This window comes from Coregonus clupeaformis, chromosome 19 (assembly GCF_020615455.1).
Source record: "Coregonus clupeaformis isolate EN_2021a chromosome 19, ASM2061545v1, whole genome shotgun sequence".
NCBI classification, from domain to species: domain Eukaryota; kingdom Metazoa; phylum Chordata; class Actinopteri; order Salmoniformes; family Salmonidae; genus Coregonus; species Coregonus clupeaformis.
This window is the reverse complement of record NC_059210.1, coordinates 25,092,096-25,116,903: the sequence shown is the minus strand read 5'-3', so window position 1 is coordinate 25,116,903 and position 24,808 is coordinate 25,092,096. Positions and strand designations below refer to the sequence as shown.

Here is a 24,808-nt window from a genome sequence, read left to right as displayed (position 1 = left end):
ATCGCAATACATATCATATCGGCACCTAAGTATCATGTTAATATCATATCGTGTGGGACCTGGCAATTCTCAGCACTACAAATTATACTGTAGCTGTTTAGCTAATAGGTTTTTGCTAACATGTTTAGTTAATAGGAGAACTGTACAGGTCAGATTGTATAGCAAGGACCGACACAATGGTAGACAGGTGCATAAAGACAATAATCAGGGCAGGGCCGGATGAGTTAAATGGAGGTAAAACCAAAGGGCAAATTGCTGTGTTTAGTTTCATGTCACTGAGTTGTTAACCATTGTTAACCACTATGAGTATTGTTAACCACTATGAGGACAAAAGGAGCTCTCCTTATAATTTCTCCCATAGCTCTGTTAATTTCTAACCCAGGCCTCTCTCACATTCCAGGGCCTTGAGGACCACTATACTAGAGCCTGTCTGTTGGTATTTATATAGGAAGGATCTACTGTAACTGTCAACTCCAGCTCGACGCCAAGTCAAGTTCATTGTTCAAGTGCCACCTAATACCAATTATCTGTCATGTGTATTTATAAACGGCCTAAGGCTAAATGGTAGTAGCGCTATAACAAAAACGTGTTTTATAAAACATACCGTTTAAGGGTGGGTGAGCAAGTTTGGTGTGAATGACTGAAGGCACACCCTGGCCCAGCATTTGGCTCGTGGTAGGCATATCTCAGAGATTGCTGGGTAACCGTAATCTTGGGTGGGAGGTTATTAACCAGATTCAAAAAAGGTGATTAACCCATTCCCCACTTGAGGGAAAGCTACTGTACCTCTCCCTTTAACATAGTAGAAAAGCCATCACAGTCAACACGAATAGGAGCCTATCATTCCATTACTTTCTTTTTCTTTTTCTTCTTCTTCTTCTTCTTCTTCTTCTTCTTCTTCTTCTTCTTCTTCTTCTTCTTCTTCTTCTTCTTCTTCTTCTTCTTCTTCTTCTTCTTCTTCTTCTTCTTCTTCTTCTTCTTCTTCTAAACACATCCACACACTCCTTAAACCAATAATATCAGTGATTAAGAGGAAGATAAATCTGATGATTCTTGTTTTCACTTAAATCCACAACTTGGATCCCTCCACAGCCTCATACATTTTCTAACCTCTGGATTACAACCAAATGATGATATGTGTACTATATTACATATTGGATCACTAAAAAATACAACTTTGATATTACCGTGTAGTTTACCAATAAAATGGTCTGATGGTGATGTGGATATACTCAGTATACATATCCCGAAATAAATAAATGATCTCACTCCAATACATTTGAATAGAAAGTTAGCAAAAATAGATAAGATCTTGCTACAGAGGAACGGTAAATACCTGTCTATTTGTGGAAAAATCACCCTGATTAACTCTTTAGTAATATCCCAGTTTACCTATTTGCTTATGGTCTTGCCTACACCTAGCGAACAGTTTTTAAAATTACGCGACCAGTCAAAAGTTTGGACACACCTACTCATTCAAGGGTTTTTCTTAATTTTTTTAGAATGTAGAATAATAGTGAAGACATCAAAATTATGAAATTACACATATGGTATCATGTAGTAACCAAAAAAGAGTGTGCAAAGCTGTCATCAAGGCAAAGGGTGGCTATTTGAAGAATCTCAAATATAAAATGTATTTTGATTTGTTTAACACTTTTTTGGTTACTACATGATTCCATATGTGTTATTTCATAGTTTTGATGTCTTCACTATTATTCTACAATGTAGAAAATAGTAAAAATAAATAAAAACCCTTGAATGAGTAGTTGTGTCCAAACTTTTGACTGGTAGTGTATGTAGTTGCAAAAAAATATATGGGGGATTGGAAGTGATGCAGACAATTACATTGATGGAAGCTACAATCTATCTGCAATATTAAAGCTGATCTACCCCCTAAAAAATACAAAAATACCACCAAAAAAAATAGCACGTAGAACATATAAAATCATCTTTCTATGCCTACTTCCTAATATCAGTGTTGTCCTGGTCATTTGCGATGTTTATGTGTGCTAACCTGTATATTTGGATAGTCCTTGGCACCTGGCTTTCCCAATCTGTGAGCTATAAACTTCTAACTGCCACTGGTTATGAATCTGCATATTGAAGAGTCTGCCCAGTTTCCACGTCAAGAGATTTTCTGTGGTTGCCTGCTACTCAGACTGAATCTAGGTCAAAACTCACTGGTCATCATGCCCATATCGTGTTTGAAATCTATCATGGTTCTCCTGGTTTATTGTAGTAAAATAATGGCAGTGTCTTTTCATACTCTGTGTTTGTAGTAACAGGACACTCGGTCCCAAGCTTCTCCAGCTACAATTTGTCTCTGACTTTAGTACCATCCATATCCGCCCAACTGAAAGAAAGAGAACAAGAGAGCGCGATTGCGTGTGTGTGTGTGTGTGTGTGTGTGTGTGAGAATGAGAGTAATCTTTAATTTCTTGCTGGTCAGGTTTGACTGGCTTTGCTACTGATAGGGGCTGAGTGATCCTGCTAGCCTGTGTGTGTAAGGAGAGGAAGATGAGAGGGAGTCACACACCTCCACACCCTGTCACAATAAAAAGTTGAATGTTTTGTAAAAACATGTGACTCCCCTGAACGGAATCATTCATGCACTTCCGTTATATAGCTGACATATTCCTGCAAGTTAAAACATCCTGTATGGGACCGTTTTTATAGTTTAATAAACAGCTGAGGTGACTTTTGTGCAAGGTGACTGTTGTGACTTAAAGGAATGTGTGTTCTGTAAGTGACCTAAATTAAGTAATTAAGTCAACTTTAATTACTTCATTACCCACTTGCTGCAATTAGTCACTTGAGCCAAGACGTGACAAGCCAAGACGTGACAAGGTGGTAGTTTCATACCCAATTGGCTCAGGGATTAGAGAAAAGAGAGCGAGCGAGAGGGAGACTGCTCTTACACATTTCAGCACGTCAACTGACGTCAACTGATGTATGAATGAGATTGAGACTGATCTGACAACGAAACTCAGTAAATGGTTCATATGTACGTGTGTGTGGCGAAGGGGAAATAAACGTATCTCTCTAAACTCTGTAGCCCGTCTGACTGTGTACCCCGGCACAGATATGATAGTGATGGTTAACCATTAACCAAGATGAGTCACATGACCTCTTCACTGTGACCAGGGATGGAACTATTGATGTCATCTGGGATATGCCTTTTTTAACTGACGATCTTTCAGTGGTTTCCACGTACACAAAATCCACTTCCCTCCTACTGTGATATAATGACAGGTGATACTGTACCATTATATTTTATATTTAGTATAATGACGATAGATAAGCTTGAAAGAGGCTTTAACTGGGCCCTTATTGCTTCTCAGATATCCTTGTTCAAATAATGCTTTTTACAATGTTAGGTAGTGATTCATATCTTAATGTTTATGATGATGTATATACTCGAGTACACGTGTATTTGAATAATACTGAATGTGTCTGTCTGTCGTGTCTCCTCTTGTTACCCAACTACTCTGGCTACACCATCACGACCTCCAGTGTGGGTTCAAGGACTCCAAGAGTGTGACTGTGAACTTTGAACCTGTACCCACATTGGAAATGACTATACAGCCCAACCCAGAAACTGTTGGCAAACACTAGAATAATCTGCTTGATACTGTTAAAAAGAAACTCCCTGCTTTCTCTTAGTGCTCCTTTATACAACAAGCTATCCATCCATAATCTCTCACAAAAGCCTGGACGTAACATGTATTGAGATTGTGTCCTGTTCCCTCTTCTCAGCCATTGACTCACCCCACTCCTTATCAGAGCTGCTCTCTGGATAGGAGCAACACTAGCCTGTTATGTGGTGGGTTAGATATTTGTGTAGGCCTACTACTAGTCCAGTACTGTGCCCTTATGTGAGCGCCAGTGGTTGCCGCATTTGTCTTGACAAAGAATAAACTACAAGGCCATCTTCAGCTGCTATAAAGAATGGGAAATAGAGGCTCCACAGGATTGTGCTGTGGCTCTGGCCAGCTGGGTGGGCAGTTGTTCATATTGCCTGTCTGTGACCTCACTATTCCCCATCCTAAACCAAGCATTCCCCTCCCAAACCACGGGCCCCCGCCTTCCTCTGCCACGCCCATCCGCCCAGGGCCCCACCAACACACTGTGGACCCTGTTCTGATGGTACCAGCCTGGACTAGGATCTCCTCTGTCCATCTCCTTTGTTTTTTGTCACTCATTCTTTCCTTAATTCTCCTTCCCAGCCTATTAGATGGAGGACACACAGAGAGCCTTCTTACCGTCCGCTCCCCCTCCTCTCCTCTCAGTGTAGGGCTGAGATGACCGGGAATTAAGAAGCTCTATTGTCTGACTAAATTACTCAAATGTAACTGCTCAGTTCTCCCAGCTGCATGCCTCCACACCAGCTGCAACCAGAGACAATTACCCCCATTCCCTTGAAACAGTCAGACCCGTACTGTAGAAGTAGCAATAGGGGTAGTACTGTAGTAGTATAGAAACATACAGTGCAGGATATCTCTCATAATTCATCTTCTAGGTTTAGTCACCAGAAAAGGTCACACGTCTGATTTTTGAATGAGAATATGGTTTGATGTCTGGCAATGCGAAACTTATGCCCGACGCAACGTGGAGTGCCTGGATACAGCCCTTAGCCGTGGTATATTGGCCATATACCACAAACCCCTGAGGTGCCTGATTGCTATTATAAACTGGTTACAAACGTAATTAGAACAGTAAAAATAAATGTTTTGCCATACACGTGGTATACCGTCTCATATACTACGGCTTTCAGCCAATCAGCATTCAGAGCTCGAACCACCCAGTTTATAAAAGGAATTATAAATCAGGTGGTTCGAGCTCAGAATGCTGATTGGCTGAAAACCATGGAATATCAGACCCTATACCATAGGTATGACAAAACATTTATTTTTACTGTTATAATTATGTTTGTAACCAGTTTATTTAAGTGATAATGCCGTGAAACCGTGCCAATATATCCTCCAAACACCGGCTTCAAGGGCATTATCACTTTTATACAACGGGTTACCAACATATTAAAATAATGCTTGACATATTTTCATTCAAAACGTTATTTTGATGAATGTATTTATACTATTTCATCCTTCCACAAGATATAGTCCCGACACATCTAGGGTTGCTACCCAAGCCGGCTGGTCGTTCATTCTATTGGTTCGGTTGCAAGAGACGTGATCCAGTCATTCAGTCTTTTTGTTCTGTATCTATGGATGCGACCCAGTCGTTAGTTCTAAATGTTCCATTGCCATAATGGCTGGCAACATTCTTAGCCCTTGCTTGCTAGCTAGCCAACGACGGCTAATTTACAGTCACGTCAAAAAGTGCAGCCAGATTAACAGCGAAGTAGTAGCATTTGCATTTGTTTAAGCTGTTTTCTAGTGACATTTATTTGGATACATCCATAACAATGAGCTAATGAGGCACGATTTCGCCTGGCATAGAAAATGTGCTCACTCATCAGGACACTGTTGTTCAGATGTCACGTTCGTTCACAGACGGGACGGACCAAGGCGCAGCGTGATATGCAAACATGTTTATTTACACGAATAAACACACGACAAAACAATAAACTAACGACACGTGAAGTCCTAAGGTAACACAACAAACCTTATACAGAACAAGATCCCACAACCCACTAGTGCCAATAGGCTGCCTAAGTATGGTCCCCAATCAGAGACAACGAGCGACAGCTGCCTCTGATTGGGAACCACACCGGCCAACAGAGATCTAGACATACTAGACTTAAAACATAGACCTACACCACATAGAAAATACACACGCTGACTCAACAAATAAGAGTCCCCAGAGTCAGGGCGTGACATCAGAGGAACTAGCCAACAATACAGCTAACACAATCATTTCAAACTGAAGCTGGAAAGACTGCAAACTAGCTGCACTTCATTTTGTTTGACCTTTTTTCAATTGACATTTCTTTGTACAGTGCCTTCAGAAAGTATTCAGACCCCTTGATTTTTTCCAAATTTTGTTAAGTTACAGCCTTAGTGATTAAATTGTTTGTTTTTTATCATCAATCTACACACAATACCACATAATGACAAAGCAAAAACAGGAAAATTATGTAGATATATTGAAGCAACATCTCAAGACATCAGTCAGGAAGTTAAAGCTTGGTCGCAAATGGGTCTTCCAAATGGACAATGACCCCAAGCATACTTCCAAAGTTGTGGAAAAATGGCTTAAGGACAACAAAGTCAAGGTATTGGAGTGGCCATCACAAAGCCCTGACCTCAATCCTATAGAACATTTGTGGGCAGAACTGAAAAAGCGTGTGCGAGCAAGGAGGCCTACAAACCTGACTCAGTTACACCAACTCTGTCAGGAGGAATGGGCCAAAATTCACCCAACTTATTGTGGGAAGCTTGTGGAAGGCTACCCGAAACGTTTGACCCAAGTTAAACAATTTAAAGGCAATGCTACCAAATACTAATTGAGTGTATGTAAACTTCTAACCCACTGGGAATGTGATGAAAGAAATAAAAGCTTAAATAAATAATTCTCTCTCTATTATTCTGACATTTCACATTCTTAAAATAAAGTGGTGATCCTAACTGACCTAAGACAGGGAATTTTTACTAGGATTAAATGTCAGGAATTGTGAAAAACTGAGTTTAAATGTATTTGGCTAAGGTGTATGTAAACTTCCGACTTCAACTGTTTTTCATTAACCTAAATTGAATGCTGTGACCAGGGTTGTGAAAAGTGTATAATACAGTATTTGCAAACTCTAACAATAATTCAACACGCCATGTAATCTCTGTCAATATTCCTTGTGTTTGACACATTGTGTCTTAGTTCACATAGTAAGAGTATACACAGGCTCAACCCTATTCAGTGTAGTAGACCTAGTCAGATTTATGCCGGTGTGTCTCGCCTCAAGCGATGAAACTAATGTGTGTGTGTGTGACTGTCTGTTTCTCACATTTTGAGACTGAATAGATGTCTCATCGAGATAGAGAGAGAGAGAGAGAGAGAGAGAGAGAGAGAGAGAGAGAGAGAGAGAGAGAGAGAGAGAGACACAGAGAGAGAGAGAGAGAGAGAGAGAGAGAGAGAGGACACTGTACTCTACACTATGAGCTGTTGGGAGGCCCTCTGTCCTCTCCTCTACTCTGATGTGCTGTTGATGTGTTACCATGGTGAGGCCTACCTGAGCGAGTGTGTTCAGTGGATGGGAGGTAAACTGGTCTGGTGTGGATGACCTTACCTAATGGCCCTGCCTCTCTCTTAGCAGTATCCATCCCTCACGTACCCAACTTGGCTGAGCAAATAAAAGCCTTCCGCTCTCTCCTCTCCTCAGGCCCTCTCCCATTTCACATGGAGGGGTCAGAGCCCTACACAGACACAGTGCACACCGAGACACTGCTCTGCTGGAGCAGCTTACAGTCTAGAACTTCAACTGATAATTTTGTCCTTTTTTATTAAAGTATATTATGGCTTGCAGTAAGCTAGTTGATTTACACACTTGTTGGCTCTGGCGCCTGTGTTCGGTTCACAATAACTTACCCTAAAGTTCAGGTCCATGTTAAGAGTGGCCATATTTACACACATGCTGGTTTCAAATCAAAGTCAGTGCCCAGAGTGATAAAAACAGGCCCAGAATAGTCATTGCCTCCAAATTGCTGCTATAGGTGCTTCTATACTTCTCCACTTTCTCAGTGGTCTTATGAAAATACTCTCTTAAGCCTTCTCTGGGAAATAATATGGTCTGTTCCTCTTCAGGAAATGCTAACACACCAGCTGTAATATTCAATGGTATTTTTTGTGTTGTAATAAATAAATAAATATCGCTTTGGTGCAGTTTTCACAAGTATGTTATACTGTAATGTACACTATTATGATGATGACTATTATGATTTTACTTGACAATATTTTAAAAAATCTGATATTGACAAGATCAGATATATAGTGTATGTAACGAATGCATCTCCAGTACAGTAGACATGTATCCCCTGTATGGGGGGGAGGGGGTTACACTGCTTTACTACTGTAAAATTGCATTGGCCAATACAGTACTGTAATACATGCCATTTACGTAGCAGACACTTTTATCCAAAGTGACAACAGTGAGTCCATACTTTTTCATATGTGACCCCAGTGGGAATCGAACCCACAACTCTAGTGCCATACTATTACTAACTTAGCCACATAGGACCAATAGAACACAAGTACAATACAATACTGTAAAATACAATACATGATTACAATACAGGTGGAAGGTGTAATGTGTATGATTGGGAGACAGGTAGCCTAGCGGTTAGAGCATTGGGCCAGTAACCGAAAAGTCCCTGGTTCAAATACCCAAAGTGAAAAATCGGTCAATGTGCCCTTGAGCAAGGCACTTAATTATAATTTGCTCCAGTGCATACCACTATGGCTGACCTTGTCAAACAATACATTTCACTGCACCTATCCAGTGTATGTGACAATAAAAAATGACATGTTTATTTTTTATAAAAAAACAAATGCCACACTCCTTCAGGCCATGGATGAAGCATGCAATGACATCAATACAACGAATGTCAGGCTTGGATTCGCCATGCCAAAAGGTTTTTCCCAAGGTGCATGAACAATGAGGACATTAAGTGCTTTACTGCGATGTCGGTGAGAACCTATGACCAAATGCTCAAGACAGGATTTGTGCATCAATGAATGTGAATGATCACACATGGGATAGAAATTATGGAAATTAGATTTTCTATTTTATTAACGTGTGTTGCCTAATGTGAAAATAGTGCAATGTAGTGTAGCATATTATATTCAAAGGCCAATTTTGAAACAGATATCTTGCATTTTTTGCTATTAAATTAACTGGTTGTTAAAACAGCTAATCAGTTCAGTTGCACTAATTAATTGAAATATCGGTGTGTCATGAACCAAATATTGAAACATGAAGAAGCTCACATATACATGGTGTGTCTGCCTCTGGTGCCATAAAAGTCCTGCCTAGGAGATCATTAACTTTGTATTTTTTAGTGCTTCTATTTATGAATGTAATTATGAGTTTCCATAATGTGAGTTTACATGTTTTTTTTGCTTGCTGATGGAAGGAGGTTTTCACTCAAAATCTCACGATACATGGCCCCATTCATTCTTTCCTTTACACAGATCAATCGTCCTGGTCCCTTTGCAGAAAAACAGCCCCAAAGCATGATGTTTCCACCCCCATGCTTCACAGTAGGTATGGTGTTCTTTGGATGCAACTCAGCATTCTTTGTCCTCCAAACACGACGAGTTGAGTTTTTACCAAAAAGTTCTATTTTGGTTTCATCTGACCATATGACATTCTCCCAATCCTCTTCTGGATCATCCAAATGCACTCTAGCAAACTTCAGACGGGCCTGGACATGTACTGGCTTAAGCAGGGGGACACGTCTTTCACTGCAGGATTTGAGTCCCTGGCGGCGTAGTGTGTTACTGATGGTAGGCTTTGTTACTTTGGTCCCAGCTCTCTGCAGGTCATTCACTAGGTCCCCCGTGTGGTTCTGGGATTTTTGCTCACCGTTTTTGTGATCATTTTGACCCCACAGGGTGAGATCTTGCGTGGAGCCCCAGATCGAGGGAGATTATCAGTGGTCTTGTATGTCTTCCATTTCCTAATAATTGCTCCCACAGTTGATTTCTTCAAACCAAGCTGCTTACCTATTGCAGATTCAGTCTTCCCAGCCTGGTGCAGGTCTACAATTTTGTTTCTGGTGTCCTTTGACAGCTCTTTGGTCTTGGCCATAGTGGAGTTTGGAGTGTGACTGTTTGAGGTTGTGGACAGGTGTCTTTTATACTGATAACAAGTTCAAACAGGTGCCATTAATACAGGTAATGAGTGGAGGACAGAGGAGCCTCTTAAAGAAGAAGTTACAGGTCTGTGAAAGCCAGAAATCTTGCTTGTTTGTAGGTGACCAAATACTTATTTTCCACCATAATTTGCAAATAAATTCATAAAAAATCCTACAATGTGATTTTCTGGATTTTTTTTCTTCTCAATTTGTCTGTCATAGTTGACGTGTACCTATGATGAAAATTACAGGCCTCTCTCATCTTTTTAAGTGGGAGAACTTGCACAATTGGTGGCTGACTAAATACTTTTTTCCCCCACTGTATGTAAGCTCGTGAAACACATTTACAGTGTCTTCAGAAAGTATTTTATTGAAATGTATTGAAAATGAAATACAGAAATATCTCATTTACATAAGTATTCACACCCCTGAGTCAATACATGTTAGAATCACCTTTGGCAGCGATTACAGGTGTGAGTATTTCTGGATAAGTCTCTAAGAGCTTTGCACACCTGGATTGTACAATATTTTGAAAATTCTTCAAGCTCTGTGAAGTTGGTTGTTGATCATTGCTAGACAGCCATTTTCAAGTCTTGCCATAGATTCTCAAGCCAATTTAGGTCAAAACTGTAACTAGGCCACTCCAGAACATTCAATGTCGTCTTGGTAAGCAATTCCAGTGTATATTTGGCCTTGTGTTTTCGGTTATTGTCCTGCAGAAAGGTGAATTTGCCTCCCAGTGTCTGTTGGAAAGCAGACTGAACCAGGTTGTCCTCTAGGAAGTTGCCAGTGCTTAGCTCTATTATGTTTATTTTTATCCTAAATAACTCCATAGTCTTTCCTGATAACAAGCATATCCATAACATGATGCAGCCACCACCATGCTTGAAAATATGAAGAGTGGTACTCAGTGACAGTGACAAACATAACACTTTGTATTCAGGACATAAAGTTAATTTCTTTGCCACATTTTTTGCAGTTTTACTTTATTACCATATTGCAAACAGGATGCATGTTTTGGAATATTTGTATTATGTTCAGGCTTCTTTCTTTTCACTCTGTTATTTAGGTTAGTATTGTGGGGTAACTACAATGTTGTTGATCCATCCTCGGTTTTCTCCTATCACAACCATTCAACTCTGTAACTGTTTTAAAGTCACCATTGGCCTTATGGTGAAATCCCTGAGCGGTTTCTTTCCTCTCCGGCCACTGAGTTATGATTGTTAGTATTGATACACCATCCAAGCCTAATTAATAACTTCACCATGCTCAAAGGGATATTTAGATATCTTTGAATATACTGTATTTTGTATATAGTCAATTGTTTGCCTCCTGGTTGTCAGGAGAGAGAGAGAGAGAGAGAGAGAGAGAGATGTGGTTATATCGTTTAGGGCACAACAGCGTGATAGTGCTGGGGTTGGTTTCCATGTGAGGTGTTGCGTATCCATGCAGATGTGTGTGTAAGAGGAAGGGAGTAGAGGAGGATTGTGGTTAATCATTTGTATAGCTGGAGAGTAGAGATGGAGAGAGCTGCCGCTCTGCTGCTTTACACCTGATTAATGTTGCACCTCTCTGACTCTGAGAGGAGTTGCCAGGAAATGGCTCGGCCAGGGAGAGCTGAGAGGGGATGCACGGGAGAGGAAATGAGATGGCCTAGCCTTGTCCCTGGGAAAGGAGGGGGATGGGAAGACCCTCACAGGACAGACATGGTGGGAGGGATGACACTGAAAGACAGGTTCTACCCCTAGGTCACAAGGAGGCTAACCTTCACCAGGTAGTGTAGGTAAAAGGTAATTTGTTGCTCAAGAAACCACAGATCAACTCTGGGATAGGAGGGTTTAGACTAGAGGGTCAATAAAACCATCTCTTACCCCCCACTCGTAACTTGAGCTATGAAATTCACCTTCAGAAATGAGCATGGGATTCATATTGGAATATTCGCATGCCATTTTATAAGAATGAATGATGGAATCAAAAGTCATTGTTGAATAGTAAAGGATGGAGGTGTGTTCAGGTGTTAAATAGTTACTTTGTCACTTTGTGTAAATAGTCAACACCCATAGTCAATACCAATGCAGGGCATTGTGTTACAAGCTGAGGCATGCCTCACTGCCTATTTGTTTTAATTGTACAAACTCTTCACATCACATATCACCAAGTGTCACGCGGCGTGTATGCGGTAGCGAAGTCAAAAGCAGGACACAGAGCGGCTGGCAACGTGTTTTACTGAACACAGTAAAATCAACGTACAAAAAACAACAAACCTCCAAACAGGGAGGAAAGCACAAAGACCCGTACATACAAGAACTGCCGGAATGACAACAAACAATAACACACAAAGTACCAATGAGAGACAGGGGTTAATATAGGGAATATAATCAAACCATATGAACTGAAGAGAATGTGCAATATGATATAATCAGGGCTGTGTCCATGTTGCATACTGCCCATTCTTCAGAGCAAATGGCAAAGGCAGATCTAAATGCTCTATGCCTCTGACTCATACAGTCAATAAATAGGAGAATGTACCGTGCCTGTTTGTGAGTGAATACAGATAACACCTGATCATCATGAGTGTAATGGTGGACACTGGACATCATACTCAGTCCATACAGGTGGCAACACTGATACTAGTAGTTGGCAACGCTGATACTGTAATGTCATTAAATAATCTGGAGTATAGCCATGGGGATGTGCAGAAACAAATACCTGTCATGATTAGCCACACACACATCTAAACCAAATTGTATGTCCACATGGTAATTTGCCTTAGTTTCAAGTTTTAATGTCACATGCACAAGTAAAGTGAAATGCCTTTCTTGCAAGCTCTAAACCCAACAATGCAGTAAACAATATCAATGTAATACAAAAAAGAACATAAGGTAGAACAAAAACACACAATAAATGAAAATAAGAAATAAGAAGAACACAAGAAAGTAAGTAAGCATACTATATATACGGTCAGTCCATTCCAGTACCATATTCACAATCTGCAGGGATACTGGAGTGATAGAGGTATGTATAGGGGTAGGGTGACTAAGCATCAGGATATATGATAAACAGAGTAGCAGCTAGGGCTGTTATGGTGACCATATTACCGCCACACTGGCAGTCACAAGTCATGAAGGCAGTCAAATTATGTTTAGTCACGGTGGGCTTCCCCAAGCTCTGATGCTGCCGATGGTCATTAGTAGCTTACCAAACTTGCTAACTGCCTGGTACTCAGCACTCTCTTGTCCATCTAATCACTCTAACATCAATGCAAATGTAATCGAAAATCTAATCAAACACTTAATGAGAGCCCATGAGCTCATGTTGCACAACATTTCTATAGGCTATTTAATGGCGTGAGAAAACAGAGTGATGGCCTCTATTAAAAAGAGGAGGATCCCATCAGCCTCGACCAGCACCAGCTTGCCCAGTTGAACGCCGCCATGCCGGAAGTGCTCCAAACTCTGCATAATCTGCCCAGTGCTCCGGTTCCACCTCAGTGAACGGCGAGTGCACCCAGTCCACCTGTTCCCATGCTATCACCAACTTCTGAGGGACCCCTCGCCCTACTGGAGCGCTATGACGGTAAAACTGCTAAATGTAGCGGCTTCCTGCTACAGGTTTCACTTTATCTGGCGCGTCAGCCTGGGGCATATACATCTGACCAAGCCAGGATAGTGCTGGTGGTTTCGCTACTTAAAGGAAAGGCGCTGGATTGGGCCACGGCAGTCTGGGAAGGAGGTGAGGCCGCAGCGCTTCCCTACTCCACCTTCCTCGCTCGGTTCAGGGCGGTGTTTGATCATCCCATGGAGGGAAAGGACGGGGGTGAGCGTCTCCTCCAGCTACAACAGGGAGAGGGGCCCGCGTCCGAGTACGCTCTGAGCTTTCGCACGGTGGCGGCGTCTTCTGTCTGGAATGAGCATGCTCTGCGCACGGCCTTCAGGAGAGGCTTATGGGAGGACATCAAGACGGAACTCGCATGTCGGGAAGATGAGATGGACCTTGATACCCTCATCACCACATCCATCCGTCTTGACGACATGTTGAGAGACAAACGGCGTTCCCAAAACCTCCTGGAGCCTTGTCGCTCATCCCATCTGAGTTGGGCAGCACCCCCTACACCACCACGGACCACAGATCTCCTGGCGGCTCCCAATCTAGGCGGTATGACTCCCGTCAACGCTCCGTGAGCGTTACGTCATCTCCTATCACCAAACCATTGTTTTTAGTTCCCATAACGGTGACTGGTTATTCCTTCTCTTCCATTTCCACTGCAATGATAGATTCCGGATCAGCGGGGAACCTTATAGATAGGGAGAAACAGGGGTTCATCAGACGCTCTACCTCTCCTACCTCCGCCAGCTTCATCTTCGTGGCCAAAAAAGACGGAGGACTGAGGCCGTGCATTGACTACAGGGGGCTGAACGCAGTCACCACCAAGTACCGGTACTCCCTCCCTCTGGTTCCGTCGGCCATCGAGCAGCTACGAGGGGCCCGGTACTTTACCAAGTTGGACCTGAGGAATGCCTACAACCTGATCCGAATCCGGGAAGGAGACGAGTGGAAGACGGCATTCAGCACTACCTCAGGCCACTATGAATACTGTGTCATGCCATACGGCCTCGCCAACGCACCTTCTGTGTTCCAGTCCTTCGTCAATGACATGCTCCAAGACATGCTGAGTAGACAGGTGGTGGTGTACATTGACGATATCCTGATCTACTCAGCTACATTCAAGGAGCACGTCAGGGACGTCAGAGCTGTCCTACTCCGCCTCCGGGAACACAGCCTATTGGTGAAGGGGGAGAAATGCGAATTCCACCAACAGGCCATCTCCTTCCTGGGATACAGGATCAGTCCTCAGGGGGTGTTCATGGAAAGAGAGAAGACGGACGTCGTCAGGTCATGGCCGGGCCCCACCACCATGAAGGGCCTACAATTTCTACCGGCATTTCATCAGGTCCTTCAGCTCCATAGCCACCCCCCTCACCTCTCTCCTTAAGAGTGGACCTCAGAAGCTGGCCTGGAACCCTGAGGCTGACGCTGCCTTCAAGAGGCTGAAGGAGAGGTTCACCACAGCGCCCATCCTAAAACACCCAGATTCATCTTGTCCTTTCATCCTGGAGGTGGACGCATCTGAGGAGGGCGTGGGTGCGGTCCTCTCCCAGCGGCAAGGTAAGCCAGAGAAAATGTATCCCTGTGCCTTTTTCTCTAAAAAGCTTACCCCCACATTGAGGAACTATGGAGTTGGAGACAGGGAGCTGTTGGTGGTGGTCCTCCCTCTGGAGGAATGGAGACACTGTCTGGAGAGCGGAGTCCATCCATTCCAGATTCTTACTGACCACCGGAATTTGGAGCACATACGGGCAGTGAAACGGATGAACTCTCGTCAAGCCAGGTGGGCCCAATTTCTTACTCGCTTTCAGTTCATTCTGTCCTACCGCCCAGGATCCCAGAATGTGAAAGCCGACGCACTCTCCAGGATGCACCATACCGGAGAAAGGAAGGATCTGGTGGGTCCTATCCTGCCCCTGTCTCTCATCGTTGCACCTGTCGTTTGGGATGTGGACGATGACATCCGCCTGGTGGCTCAGGAGGACCCAGCGCCTGCTAATACCCCTCCGGCCCGCTCCTCGTCCTCGGGGTCATCCTCATGGCTGGTGATGTCCTGCAGCAGGAGCTGCGCATCTGGGGGGGGGGGGTATTGTCCCGTCTCCTCCCGTTGCTCCCCTCCGGCGCTCTGATTCGCCGGTCTACTGAGCCACCGGTCTGAGCGCACCACCTCAGCACCACAGGAATGGAAACCCAACGCAAAGTAATCACCTCCAGCGCACCTGCACCTCATCATCTCATCACCACCACTATATAGCCCTGGACTGTTCAGTCATTGTTGTGTGTAATTGTTAGCGTCGTGTCATTTACTCGCTCCTTGTTATTTTCTTTCTCATTGTTAAGTAAACCTTTACCTTGTTGATTCCTGCCTCTGCGTCCTGCCTCTTCGTATCCTCAGTACTCGTCACAGGAGGATGTCTTCCCTGTAACGCACAGCGTTGAGATTGCCTGCAATGACAACAAGCTCAGTCCGATGATGCTGTGACACACCGCCCCAGACCATGACGGACTCTCCACCTCCAAATCAATCCCGCTCCAGAGTACAGGCCTCAGGGTATCGCTCATTCCTTCGTCGATAAACGCGAATCCGACCATCACCCCTGGTGAGACAAAACCGCGACTCGTCAGTGAAGAGCACTTTTTGCCAGTCCTGTCTTGTCCAGCGACGGTGGGTTTGTGCCCATAGGCGACGTTGTTGCCGGTGATGTCTGGTGAGGACCTGCCTTACAACAGGCCTACAACTGGCCTACAAGCCCTCAGCCTATTGAGGACAGTCTGAGCACTGATGGAGGGATTGTGCGTTCCTGGTGTAACTCGGGCAGTTGTTGTTGCCATCCTGTCCCGCAGGTGTGATGTTCGGATGTACCGATCCTGTGTAGGTGTTATTACACGTGGTCTGCCACTGCGAGGACGATCAACTGTCCGTCCTGTTTCCCTGTAGCGCTGTCTTAGGCATCTCACAGTACGGACATTGCAATTTATTGCCCTGGCCACATCTGCAGTCCTCATGCCTCCTTGCAGCATGCCTAAGGCACATTCACGCAGATGAGCAGGGACCCTGGGCATCTTTCTTTTGGTGTTTTTCAGAGTCAGTAGAAAGGCCTCTTTCATAACTGTGACCTTAATTGCCTACCGTCTGTAAGCTGTTAGTGTCTTAATGACCATTCCTCAGGTGCATGTTCATTAATTATTTATGGTTCATTGAACAAGCATGGGAAACTGTGTTTAAACCCTTTACAATGAAGAACTGTGAAGTTATTTGGATTTTTACAAATTATCTTTGAAAGACAGGGTCCTGAAAAAGGGACGTTTCTTTTTTTGCTGAGTTTATTATTTAGTATATGTAAAGACAAGATTAAATCAAGAATAGTCTTATGGGTGACAATATTAGCCTATCACTTGCGAATGATAAATTATCACTTGTGAATGATGCCCAGCTTAAGGCAAGAAACAATGCACCATCTGTGGATCTGTTGGCGCGGTATGCAAATTGGAGTGGGTCTAGGGTTTCTGGGATAATGGTGTTGATGTGAGCCATGAACAGCCTTTCAAAGCACTTCATGGCTGCAGACGTGAGTGCTACGGGTCGGTTGTCATTTAGGCAGGTTATCTTAGTGTCCTTGGGCACAGGGACTATGGTGGTCTGCTTGAAACATGTTGGTATTACAGACTCAGTCAAGGACATGTTGAAAATGTCAGTGAAGACACTTGCCAGTTGGTCAGCACATGCTCGGAATACACGTCCTGGTAATCCGTCTGGCCCTGTGGCCTTGTGAATGTTGACCTGCTTAAAAGTCTTACTCGCATCGGCTACGGAGAGCGTGATCACATAGTCATCCGGAACAGCTGATGCTCTCATGCATGCTTCAGTGTTGCTTGCCTCGAAGCGAGCATAGAAGTGATTTAGCTCGTCTGTTAGGCTTGTGTCACTGGGCAGTTCGCGAGCCACATCCGACGAGCGTCAGAGCCGGTGTAGTACGATTCAATCTTAGTCCTGTATATACTCTTTGCCTGTTTGATGGTTCGTCGGAGGGCATAGCGGGATTTCTTATAAGCTTCCTGGTTAGAGTCTCGCTCCTTGAAAGCGGCGGCTCTACCCTTTAGCTCAGTGCAGATGTTGCCTGTAATCCATGGCTTCTGGTTGGGGTATGTACGTACGGTCACTGTGGGGACGACGTCATCAATGCACTTATTGATGAAGCCAGTGACTGATGTGGTGTACTCCTCAATGCTATCTGAAGAATCCCAGAACATATTCCAGTCTGTGCTAGCAAAACAGTCCTGTAGCTTAGCATCTGGGTCATCTGACCACTTTTTTATTAACCGAGTCACTGGTGCTTAGTTTTTGCTTATAAGCTGGAATCAGGAGGATAGGGTTATGGTCAGATTTGCCAAATGGAGGGCGAGGGAGAGCTTTGTATGCGTCTCTGTGTGTGGAGTAAAGGTGGTCTAGAGTTTTTTTCCTCTGGTACCTGTTTCTTTGTTAACCGCTCAACACAGAATAGCCGCATGTGTGCACTCCCTCAAATCGTTTGGAGAAATCTACTTTCTATTTTATTCAGCTTGGTTCAATTGTATTCTTCATACCATAAAATACTATAAATTAATGCCACAGAATTCTAAGCGAATCTTGTCTGCTAAATGAGTGTAGCCCATAGCCATATGGCATAGCCAGATCAGGCCCTAACATAAGGACAACTCAGAGTATGCTATTCTGTTCTTCTGAAAAGACCACAATAAATCCATTTTTATGAAGAAAATGTAAAGGTGTAGGCTATATTAAATGGATTTATTAGACTTTTTTCAATGTAGATGTTTCAAAGGTCTGCATCAGTTGCTTGTAGGGTATGTGTGGAAGTCAGGAGATGCTAAATGTGTTTATGTTAATTAACGGTTAATTACCATGAGAGCGGCAGTTATTTGCTTGACAAGTGTATATGATAATTGTATGTGACTGGGTGTACGTGGTGTGTGTAGAGTCAGTATAAATGTATGTGCATATTATGTGTGAGTGGGAAAAAGATGAAGTGGGTGTTTCTGTGTGTGTGTCGGAGTGTCAGTGTGCATGAGTGCCTTAATTGATATCCTGCCGATGTTTGCATTTTGAATTGGAGCACACAACCATTGTCTCCCACTGTCTCCTGTTGTTCCACAGACGGTGAGGGAGAGGAGGAAGACTCAGGAGCACACCGTGGACGAGGAGCCTTCACCCCTCAGCAAATGCAGTCAAGTCGACCTGGAGACGGTGAGAGAAAAATACATTGAGAGAAAGTGAGCGGGAGAGAGAGAATCAGAAAAAAAACTGGAAGAAGAAAAGAGTAAGATAGAAAGAGCTAGAGCAGTGGTTCCCAACCTTTTTCGGTTACTGTACCACCAACTGAATTTTGCTCTGCCCGGAGTACCCCTGAAGTACCCCCTCATGTGCATTTTACCAGTAGGCCTATGGTCTCATGAGTCTTTTCAAGTACCCCCTTTGGATGGGCTAAGTACCCCCAGGGGTCCTAGTAGCCCTGGTTGGGAACCACTGATCTAGAGGATGCCCTCTGGACTTCCCTTTGATCAGGCTGAGCATCAAAACCCAACAACTGCAGGCTGTCAGCTAGGCAGGAAGTGACAGGTGATCATATCAGGGAATGGTTCTGGGGTTTAACTACAAGTCAGAGTAGAGCTCAGATCCCAGAGCCGTACTGGGCCGTCATTGGCCCAACACTGTGACACTATGTTGCTGTTCTATAGGAGCAGGCAGTGTTGCAGGCAGTCAGGGTTGTGCAACATCAATGTGTCTGGTCCAAGGCCCTTGAGTTCAGAGTCCTGCTGCTCTGACTGTGGCCTGTGAGCTACAGTACACTCCTGCGTTGACACATAAAGGGAGAAGATGGAGAGAGAAAGAGAGAGCTGGGAAGGATAGAGAGGTGACCACGCTCAGTCATTCACCCAGCTTTGCTAAAAAAATGTGTGCCCAACTGTTTTCACAGCTAATTATTGAAGACAGTGTGGGAGCCGCTTTGAGGCATTCATAATCATAGCTTATGACCATCTCTAGTAGATATGTAGATATGTGGAAGGTTTATCAGTATTCAGTACAGATAGACAGGTTACTGTATGCAGGGAGAGGGTCCTCTGTTCTCACTAACAGAACAGGGGCAGGCCTTCTCAGGCCTTAGGAATGTTTTTGGATTAGCTAGTCGCTAGTGGATAGCAGCGAGTCACCTTTACTTTGCAACAGGGGTGGCCAGGGCCAGCTGTGTGTGTTGGTCATTGTGATGCGTTGAGTGATGGCATGATGCTTGTCACATACCTAGTGCAGCGTCTCTTCTCTTGGCTCATTCAGCCCTACATACTTATACAGTGGAGGAATCTGTGGCATGAATACCATGATACTTTTGTCACTCATTGTTATCTTATTGAACTGTCGGTTTGCTTTTCAACACATACCTGACTGAAACCACATTCCTCACTTTTAACCTCCTACACCAAGACAATGGATGTCCTCAATGAATGGTTTGTTTACATTTTTGTTTCTCTAAATAGATCCAACCTTGTCTACTATAGTAAATAGATATTTCATAAAGTCTATATCCACCTGACCCACCCTATAATCAATTACAGTGCATAAGAGACCATGACTCTAAGGTCACATTAAAGGGTAAAGGAGACGTTTAGAAAAGGGTATGGACAGAGATATGATCAGCAGATCCTTCACAGAGATTGGATCACATGTTTATCAGGGAGTTGCACAACGCCTCTACTTCCTGGGTCTGAAGTGTGGTGTGGTGGAGACTCTTTCCTCTGGACATCTGTCTCAGTCTCTCTACCGCCACCTGCTGGACAGACCACCATCAGTCAGAAGGGCCAAGCCAACGTGATCTCACTGTCATAAAGTTATGACTGAAATAAGTTATCCAGTCCAATTTCCATTGGATTTCGATTCTACATGAAAAATATGTAGTTTGATGTAGTAATTCAAGCTTTTAGGCAGAAGTGGTGCTAATGGGGTTCTGACACATTATAATCACCTTGTATTGTATGATGCTGTATGTATGTATTGTACTGTTGTGTTGTGTGCTGTAAGGCTTAAGCTACTGTACTGTGTTGTAACCTAAGTTGTGGCTCCTCTGCTATTCCCGCAGGACCTGGTGGACTGGCGGAAGCCCCTGGCCTGGCAGGTGGGCCACCTGGGAGAGAAATATGACACCTGGGTGCACCAGCCAGTGGACCGGCCCATTCGCCTGTTCGGGAACGAGTTTCTAGAGGCCAGCACTAAAACATCCTGGTAAGAGAGATGAATGTACACTTCGGGACGGTTTTCCTGACAGATTAAGCCTAGTCCTGGACTAAAAGGCTATTTCAATGGAGACTCTCTATGAAGCATACTTTTAGTCCCAAACTAGGCTTAATCTCTGTCTGGGAAACCGGCCCATACAGTGTAGAAAAGCACTTACCCCAGAACGATAAGCTTGGGTTTAGATGATAAGTCATTTGATTGTCTGTGTGTAGGTACATGGTCCCTGCTGTGTGGATGCCACTGGTGTTCTATCTCTGCTGGTACTGCTACACCACCTTGGCACTGGAGACAACCAGACTGTTTGCCAGCACAGGTAACAAACACACAATCATGTCTGTCTGTCTGCCTATCCATCCAGCAAATTCATGCTTTTTCTCATGTATTGTCTAGTAGATATCTATATCGTGTATCTGTCCCACCACCTCCCTCTGCAGACTACTCCATCTTGGTGCACAAGTACAGCTTTCCCCTCATGTTCATAATGGGCATGGTCATGTGGACCTTCATCGAATATTGCATCCATCGCTTCGTCTTCCACATGCGCCCACCCGCCCACAACTATTACCTCATCACCATTCACTTCCTGCTGCACGGACAGCATCATAAGGTGATATACAGTCATACACAGAACAGAGTGAAGGATACTCTGGAACTAATGTTAAAAATCACTGATGTCTTTTTGTAAACGGATAAGTACTTACATGTGTTTTATGCCTCTTTTGTTTATGATTCATTTGGAATTCAGAAACTTGGGAAACTGCAGAAGGATATAATTTTTGTTCCAAATCTAGGCCAAGCCATATGCTTGACTGACAAAACCAACGTTTTCAGTAACTAGTCAATGTCTATGTGCTCCTGAACTAACACCATGGTTAACCCTGCTGTTTCCTCCCTCCAGTCACCCTATGATGGCTCCCGCCTGGTCTTTCCTCCTGGCCTGGCCTCAGTGATGATAGGCAGCTTCTACCTGCTGCTGACCAAGGCCTTCCCCGAGACCCTGGGGGTGTCCCTGTTTGTGGGGGGGCTGTTTGGGTACGTGGTGTACGATATGATCCACTACTACCTTCACTACGGCTCCCCTCAGAGAAACTCCTACCTGTACAGCCTCAAGGCATACCACGTCAAGCACCACTTTGAACACCAAAGAGCAGGTAAGGAGGACCAGAATAGCTCTTTGTATCACCATACTTCTGTTGGCATAGTAACTTCTGATGGAGAGAATGAGGGACATAGAATGTAAAGTATATGACCTCAGACTCTTCATACGTCTCTGTAATTCCCTGTAGTGGTCCTCTGTAGCTCAATTGGTAGAGCATGGCGCTTGTAACGCCAGGGTAGTGGGTTCGATCCCCGGGACCACCCATACGTAAAAATGTATGCACACATGACTGTAAGTCGCTTTGGATAAAAGCGTCTGCTAAATGGCATATTATTATTATTATTATTAGTTCAGCTCTGTGTATGGTTCTTATATCTATTATACCTTATGACTCGGTCCTCTCAATGATGACATTCATTGGTTTCCCTCTGCAGGTTTTGGAATCAGCACCACATTGTGGGACCATCCGTTCAACACAGTGATCCCTGAACAGACCTTTTAGAAGACCCAACTTCATCTACTCTCCAAAGGGGGGCAACCTTCCCCATCCCTCTTACACCTGACAACTTACCCCTTCAATTACTCCATATACCCTGTGACCCCAGCATGTCCCTATAAACTACCACAAACCAGTCTGTCTGTCTGGTTCACTGCTTCGCTGCTACAGTGCTACTCTCCACTCCAAACAAAACAAAACAAAACAAAACACACTTCTCCATAATGTTCCACCTGCTAGTCAAAGCAGGAAGATATCTTTTCAGAACTGGGGGAGGGAGGGTCGGGGATGGGGCACATGTTTATATTTCTTTATTGTTTATACATTTTGTTTATAATGGACAAAAGGATACAATTAAGATTGTATATGACTATGATGCAGTAAGGATTAACTTACATGCAGTCCCAGGTTCTAACGGTCAACATCCCACCAGCGACAGTAGAGAGAGACTGGAAAGTGAGAGAGGGAGTGTGAATGTGGAAGAGAGAGGAGAATGAGTGATGTTTATGAGGGTGAAAGGTGAAAGAGATTACACTTGTCCTTATAGAAGCTGTCCAAGTTTATACATTTACATTTAAGAAAACTCAGGAAAGTCCCTTCTCTATCCCTGGAGTGTTGATGCTGTAGAATGCTCTCCTCTATTCTAGAGGTCATGCGTTACTAATGCTCTAACCACAGAAAATCGCTTTTGACAGCATATGCTCACCGAATCCAATGATGGTTAGTCTGTAGTGTCTTGCTTAAACTGGGACATTTCCCATTCCATCTCTCTCATATACACTCTGGTTTGTTGTTGACATGTCAAATGAAGCTTCAGAATTAGTTGATGTTTTACTAGGTGGAGAGAGATGGAGTCGGATGTATACATCCTGATTTTTGTGAGGATGGATGAATTGAAGGATGGCTGGATACGTGCTGTTATGGATACAGAGACAGAACACTGAGGGCATGAGGCCGGTCTATCAGGTCTCCTGCTGTAGGAAGCAGCACATGGCTAGTGTGACAGCTAAAGGATGGGGCCGATTAGATTAGGTCCTCACTATAGGTGCCCGTTATCCTCCCTGCATGTAGGATGACGATCTAGCGTCAGACTAAAGTGTAGGAGACCCTTGGTTCAGTTACGGGTCGATCCTCAGCTGTTCTGACTACTTGTTTTATATCCTAATGTTTCTATCCTTTGTACCATCTTCTGCATTCTGTGCTTTTGTTCATTCCCTAATTCCCTTCTTGATTTTCTTTAGTTTGAACCCTTGGGTGAAGCCACTACAGACGAGCCCAAATACTCCTACTGTTCCTCACGAAGCCCATGTGGTCTCAGACAGTGATTTGAACCATTAGTTAGGTCATGTTAGTGATAGTATATCACTACAGCTGCAGTAAGGGAATATTCTGGGGGCCACAGTCTCCTATCACCTCCAAGGGGGCTTGATTGGGGTGATTTATAAGATGAGAGTAATTCTTCATTGCAAAAATATTATGTATAATCCAGCATGTACTTAACTGTATAAAAATTGCGGTGGGAGTGGTCTGTTTGGAACTCAGGTCAGGGGTCGGGGTTGGGTTGTGTTCACACTGTGTTCAGACAGAGAACGGTCAGCGGAGGCTCAGTAAAATACCCAGATTAGCATAAAGGACTCATATTACAGTACTGAGATGATGCATGTTCAAACCAATATTTGTACTCATGCTTATGATAATGATGATGACTTTTGTATGATGAACTTTTCACATGACTTGATAAAGAACCAACAATTGTTGTGAGGTTAATAATGATAATAATGATGAAAATAAGGATAATGTTGATGATGATGTCCCCTTCCTCCTCCCTGCCATGCCCCCTCCTCTTCCCTGCCCTCCCCTCAAGCTTCTGGCTGAGGAAGGTGCCACCTGTTGGGTTAAAGTAATACTACATATAAATATTTATAAACAACTTGTAAGCTATAATTCTGTCAAGTGAAACTATCTCTGCTAAATGATGCATTTAATGAATTTTCCAAATCTGTTTACCATAATATATATTTTAACTTTGTTTTTAAATGTCTATGCAAATGCAGATATATCTGTAAATAAATGCCTGTATCTTTCTGATGATCACTTGTCGTATTTTGTTTTTGAGCCGGCCCATTGTTGTCTTCTAAACCTACTATTATGTTTATTTTTTATAGTAGTGAACTGTAGATCATTCTGTTATTCTTTGCCTTAGTAATGGCTGCGAATGAAGGATTGATGTCATACATCATACTGTACATATCCTCTAGGATCTCCTGAGACACTGGTCTCAGAACAGAGGACCTTCCAGCTGTCATAAACAACAGAGAGCTAAGCTTCTCAACATCAACTGTTCAGAAGGGACTGTGTAAATCAGGCCTTCATGGTCGAAATTGCTGCAAAGAAGCCACTACTAAAAGACATCAATAATAAGAAGAGACCTGCTTGGGCCAAGAAACACGAGCAATGGACATTAGACCGGTGGAAATGTGTCCTTTGGTCTGGAGTCCAAATTGGAAATTCCAAATTGG

General features: G+C 43.6%; 1 protein-coding gene across 1 annotated transcript in view; it reads left to right on the top strand.

Annotated features, from left to right (window-relative positions):
- Window positions 1–24,380, top strand: part of LOC121531783 (fatty acid 2-hydroxylase) — a 37,268-nt gene extending 12,888 nt beyond the window's left edge. Inside the window, exons 2-7 of the mRNA XM_041837230.2 lie at window positions 18,565–18,654; window positions 20,540–20,682; window positions 20,907–21,007; window positions 21,129–21,301; window positions 21,593–21,845; window positions 22,228–24,380. Coding sequence (XP_041693164.1) covers window positions 18,565–18,654; window positions 20,540–20,682; window positions 20,907–21,007; window positions 21,129–21,301; window positions 21,593–21,845; window positions 22,228–22,295 — 828 coding nt within the window. The 3' untranslated portion in view covers window positions 22,296–24,380. The remainder of the gene's footprint in view (window positions 1–18,564; window positions 18,655–20,539; window positions 20,683–20,906; window positions 21,008–21,128; window positions 21,302–21,592; window positions 21,846–22,227) is intronic.
- The last annotated feature ends 428 nt before the right edge of the window (window positions 24,381–24,808 follow it).